Genomic DNA, 6,000 nt, shown 5'->3' on the forward strand with positions numbered 1-6,000 from the left:
ATATCAATATCTAAGCCTTATGGAATCCCGCCCAACAAATTTTAGAAAAATATAATCTTAAATATTAAAAATTTTTATTGTTAACTTTTTTGCAAATTTTATATAAAAGGATTTCTGTCAAATTAAAAATTAAAAGGATATTTGTACTGGAAAATCTTTGCTCGATTTTCTAAAGTGGTCAATTACTTAATTTTTTTATTTCACGGAATTAGAAAAAATTAGCAATTTTAAATAACACCAAAATAATTAAATACATATATAAACTGGCTGTTTCTGTAGAATAAGTGGTCAAACATTCTCAGGTCAGAAGGATTTGATTAAGGCATGATAAAAGTATTTATTATTTTTATGCTAATCGATGGACATTGATTAATGATGAGGTCAATGGATTATATATAAATACGATAACCACATTCAGCAAAGATTGTTAATGCTCTATTATATTTAATTCGGACACGTTCTAACAATTTAGGATGAGACGGGACTAAACGTAGATTTTTTGGGACGACACCATCCTGACTTATTTGTTAATTCATTTTTTTTTGTTTTTCTTCAGGATATTCACTTTTTGGAAGAGGCCTATCGGAGAGAGGAGGCGTCATATCTCCAGAGTATCAAGTTAAGAGACTTAGAGATTGAGAATATGAGGAAAAAATTATGCGGGGAGGAAGTGCATCATGGAAAGCCTATGCCAAGTGATGCAGAAAAACGGATAAAAGAGTTGGCCTCCGCACTAATGCAAAAGCAAACCTTAATAGGATCCCTCCTATCTGAGAAGAGCTCACTCTGTCTTCAAATGGAAAAGCTGGAGGTAAGTGAAGGAAAATATTTTGTCAGGGAAAGGATGCGACAAAGGCTATAAAGGATGGAAACTTCAATTTTACCAATTTGAATTTGGGATTTTTTTTTTTACAAATGACATTTTTTAGTGGCATTTGGATTATATATATATCTTTGATTATATTTTCTATGAAAGACTAATATGCTTTAAATTAGTTGCTATGTACAAAGTACACACATAAGTTTGGGGCATATTTTCACCCTCGTGGGCCAGGAAAAGTGTACTTTTTGTAAATCAAGTTAGTGACAGAGCCGATTAATTATTTTTTCTCCCCAAAATAATTAGGGTCACCCACATTAAAAATCCTATAAGTCATTTACTTTTATAAACTATTAATTATATCTGAGTTGATAATTTGTATTCGTGTCACGTGTTCATAGAAAATAATGTTTGTTCGATTAATCATCTTATAAAATTATTCGTTTCTTTTACGAATAATTAATGTTATATATATTATTAAATGGTAGTTAGCTATTCTGTTATAGTCTATAATTCCCCCAATTTCATCTTTGTTCATTTTTTATTAATAAATGAGGATAATGCACTGGTCACAGTTCCCTAACGCTCATGAACTCTTTACAGCTAAAAGATATCTTTAAATACTATTTGTATAGATATACAATTAAACCTGATCCAACAGAAGGGTGGAACAAGGGGTGGGCTGGAGCTGTAATGAAGGATTTTTCCTTTTTACGATATTTTTTTTTGTCATTCGGGCAAATTATGGAGCAGAGAAAAAATTAAATATTTAAAAAAAAAATCCTATAAAATTTGTATTTTTTGCGAATAGCTGTTGATTTTTGAGATTTTTTTCATTAAAAAAATTAAATTTTCTGAGATTAGCTTTAGATTTTTGAATTTTTAGAAAAAAAAATTAAATTTTCTGTGAATAACTATGAATTTTTGAAATAATTTTTCGAAAAATTAAATTTTCTCTTATTAACTTTAGATTTTTGAAATTTTTTTACAAAAAAAATAATTTCTTATGAATAGCTACGGGCTTTTGAAATAATTTTTCGAAAGATTAAATTTTCTGTGATTAAATTTAGATTTTTGAAGTTTTTTATAAAAATTTTAATTTCTTGTGAATATCTATGGATTTTTGATTTTTTTTTTTACAAAAAAATTAACTTTCTGTGAATAGCTATGGATTGTTGAATTTTTGTCCCCCAAAAATTAAATTTTCTGTGATTAAATTTAGATTTTGAAATTTTTTTACAAAAAAAATAATTTTCTATTAATGACTGTGGATTTTTGAAGCTTTTTTGAAAAAAAAGCATCCAAAATCAAGCCCCCCCCTCTCCAAATATAATCCTGTAGACGCCATCTGATTATCTCCACTATGTGGCCATATTCAATTTCCAAGCTCGATGTTCCTTACATAAACAACTGTATAAAACGTGCCCCTGCAATAAATGACGAGTGGTCACTCAAATGATTACATAGCTTTATAGAGGAACCAGCTTTTAGCTACCATTCTGTAGATATGTATGTGTACAAAATTTCATATATTGTAATTGTGTTCCATCTCCTGTATGTAGAATTATTATAAGAACACACTCAATATAACAATATCCCTCCCGGTTTAGAAAAACTTTATAAATATTTGTATATTTTTTTTAAATAGAAAGAATTTAAAAGACGAGAGAGTGGATCATCATCCAATAAATTGATTCACCGATATCCTCAGAGCCAACATGTACGTGATTATGTGGTATCACCATTAGATACAGGAGTTACTCGTAAAGTTAAATCAGCTTATAGCTCTTTATACAGCTTTTCCATATGGATTGGATTTTTGCTCAGACAATATCCTCTACTAAGGATTGGAGTTATGGTGTATGGAGTAAGTTATTTTATTAGCTCTTAATAGATTGGTATATCATATGTTGGGTAAAAATTAATTTCGTATATTTTATAAGAAGTGTTACAATCATCCAAGTGAAGCAAAGTATGACCCTCTCTGTTTGACAAATTGTTGCCAACGAGAATCTAGTAGCCCTTGTCCCTATTGGCAAAAAATTCGGACAACCAATTTTCACAGGTCTCTATTGAGGCCAAATTTGTACTCCCAAGCGTATTGGTCATGCGCCGGAACAGGTGTTAGTCACTTGGTACCAGGTCTGGACTGTAGGCTGGATGCATAAGAACTTCCCATCCGAGCTCTCGGACCTTCTGGGGTGTCATCATAGATGTGTGCTACCTGGCGTTGTCTTAATGGTGTCTTGTTGTCTCCAATTCACCAATGCTGGCCGTTTCTTTTCGATCGCCAGCTTCAAACGGTCGAGTTATTCAGAGTAGAGGGCAAAATTGAGCGTGAAAAAAAAAAAAAAATCCTTCGAACCGGAAGAGTATCGGTCATTACATTATACATCACAAATTTTTTTGGTCCCTTTCAAGTGCAATATTGTTCAAAACACGTTTGTAGTATATACTCACACCTTTACAACACCTTATTGGATGATCCAATGTGACCAATAATTAACAAGATATACTTAGTTTAAAAAAGGCGTAAAAAATGAAATTATTTTTTCCTGAACCTAATAGTTTAGAAATTTATTACTGAATTTGACTTTTTGAGTTTATTCATAATTCTAGAGTGAACATTATTTTAAGACATTGTTATTAGAGCTGTGTCAGGTCCGGTCCGGTCCAGTATTAGGACTGGCCTTTAACTGTCAGTCCTTAGATTGGATTATTAAGTCAAATAAGATATATATACTTATCTTGTTTTATGGTTCTATGCAATTTGCATTGTACTGGGACTTTTTTAGTACTAAAACTCGTGAAATGGGATAAACTATTTTTCAAAGTCAATTATTTCCTATTTCTTTATTTTTTTTTGTATGATAAGGAAAATAAAAATATTTTATTATTTAGTATTTATGTATGCTGCTGGACAGGGTAATTGTAAAATAATTGAAATTTTTTATCTTAATCTGGTATTTACTTGATTTTTAATCAGGTCATTTCAATACTGTTTAATTTAAATAATCGGAACTTAAGCAATATTTATTCAGCAACCTTTTTAATTGCAAGTTTGCATAATAAATAAGTTAACCCAAAGTTTTAAGTCTAGGTATCAAATCAAATACTCACAGGACACTCCCCCTTCCCAATGCAAAATTATAACTTCTATTATATGAATATGTAGCCTTAGTATGAATCAACTCATCAACAGCTATACAAATTCTAGTTTACCTTTATACATAATTTTTATAATTTATAATCATAATATTAAAAATAAAACGCAATATGAGGGGAATATATTTTTATTCAAAAAGGTTTGCTGCAAATTTTCCTTGTCTCTTCTACTTAATGATGAAACTAAGTGGGGAAAAGAACGAAAAGAATTAATATTATGTCAAAACCAAATATTAAAGGGGAAAAAGTTTTTTTAATCAAGACTTTTATATTCAATATATGCATTAATTTTGTAAGTTTATGAGGTTTTTTTTGTTTTTAAGTATGTATTTCTATGATTATATCTGACTTTTTCGTTTAGTCTGTTGATTATTTTCTTCTATTCAGGAAATAAGAGATATGAAAAACTATCAATTTTGCTAGGGAGGAAAAAGTCAATTTATTTTTATAATGAACTAAAAAAATATATGAGAAAATATTAACATGCTTAAGATTATTAATCTTAGAGTGAAAAAAACGTTTAAAATGAAATCTATTTTGTACCTGTGTGATATTACTAATGATTGTTCAAAAATTAATTAGAACTCTTTGCATATTTTACAGATAGTTTTACATCTATGGGTCTTTACAATGCTATTTCAGTCCGTTCCAGATATGAATTGATACATCCATAATTCCAAACTGTGTGACTACTTTTGTTTTTGTTAATTAGTTTATATATAATTTAATGAATTCCTGTTGCAAACATTAATTTACTACGTATGTCCTACTATAATATGTTAATGATAAATATATTTATTTTTGTATTTAATAAATTGTTGGTTTGCTATTCTTTATTTAATACCCGTGATACAAATCTATGTATATAAAGTAATATTTTAAGATTATATTACATATTTCAGATTACGAGAAATAAATGTGTATTTTTTTAACTTTTCTAAGAAATAATTGGAATAAAAATTCTCTAAATCATAGTTTTTTTTTCATAAAATTCTCAGTGATCGTCCTTTTTTAAGCGTTTGTTTTAAAAGGAGTCTATAATATGAGTGAAAAAAGTAATAGTCAATACGGAAGTAATGAATATCTTCCTATTCAGCCTGCTCAATCTACGTTAAACGACGCCACTCTCATTACTACATCAGAAAGTCAGTGGAAAACTGTAGAAAACGAACCTCTTCTATCTAAATATGAACGTCTTGTACAAGGAACGCCAATTGCTGAGGGTTTTCCACCTGATAAATTGATTGGAAGACGAAGAAATTCCAATACTTTGGATGAAGTTGAAATAACAACCGTGGATAAAGTGGCAGAAGACATTGATTCCGAATCAAAGCTGATGTCTAAAAGTGGGATGAATAAAATTAGGAAAATCCTACCCGATAATTTGATTGAGGATGATAATAAATCATTCAAGACTGCGAAATCTGATACTACTATAATTTCTTTATCTGATGATATCGATGATGATTAATTAACTATTTTCTATCTTCTGTATCCAAATCCTAATTAAATAAATTGTACCAATGATATTAATGTTCTTTTGACCTTTTTTCGAGTAAAAATATTTTTTTAGGTTCTAAAATTGAAAATTGAATTGATTCAGGCAACAAGCATAATTGTATTGTTTACATATCCCTGGGGTTGAATACCTACATTTTGGAATTTATTAGTAGGAGAGAGTGTGGATACTTGTTACGGAGGAGAAATGTTACACTGCTAATAACTTTAAAATATAAGATTATCTAACCACCCTGTTCTTATACAAGTGAATGTCTTTGTTTATCAAATCAACCTAAAACACGAGTTGATGCTTACAGTTATAGAAAATTTAGACATTGAAATGTTTGACACAAAAAGTAAACATTTTAATTAAGTGTTTGTTGAGATATATTTCTATTATAAAACATAGATTTTAATTTTTTTAAATTAAATATCATTGTCTAGCATGTTATTCAATTAATTAACATGCGTGTAAAATATGAATAGTTTCTATATTCAGTTCACATCATTTATTC

General features: G+C 29.0%; 1 protein-coding gene across 1 annotated transcript in view; it reads left to right on the forward strand.

Annotated features, from left to right (window-relative positions):
* LOC121122360 (golgin subfamily A member 5) overlaps positions 1–4,976 on the forward strand; it is a 57,248-nt gene extending 52,272 nt beyond the window's left edge. Inside the window, exons 6-8 of the mRNA XM_040717333.2 lie at positions 557–811; positions 2,469–2,687; positions 4,589–4,976. Coding sequence (XP_040573267.1) covers positions 557–811; positions 2,469–2,687; positions 4,589–4,648 — 534 coding nt within the window. The 3' untranslated portion in view covers positions 4,649–4,976. The remainder of the gene's footprint in view (positions 1–556; positions 812–2,468; positions 2,688–4,588) is intronic.
* Positions 4,977–6,000: the final 1,024 nt, after the last annotated feature.

This window comes from Lepeophtheirus salmonis, chromosome 8 (assembly GCF_016086655.4).
Source record: "Lepeophtheirus salmonis chromosome 8, UVic_Lsal_1.4, whole genome shotgun sequence".
Lineage (NCBI taxonomy): Eukaryota > Metazoa > Arthropoda > Copepoda > Siphonostomatoida > Caligidae > Lepeophtheirus > Lepeophtheirus salmonis.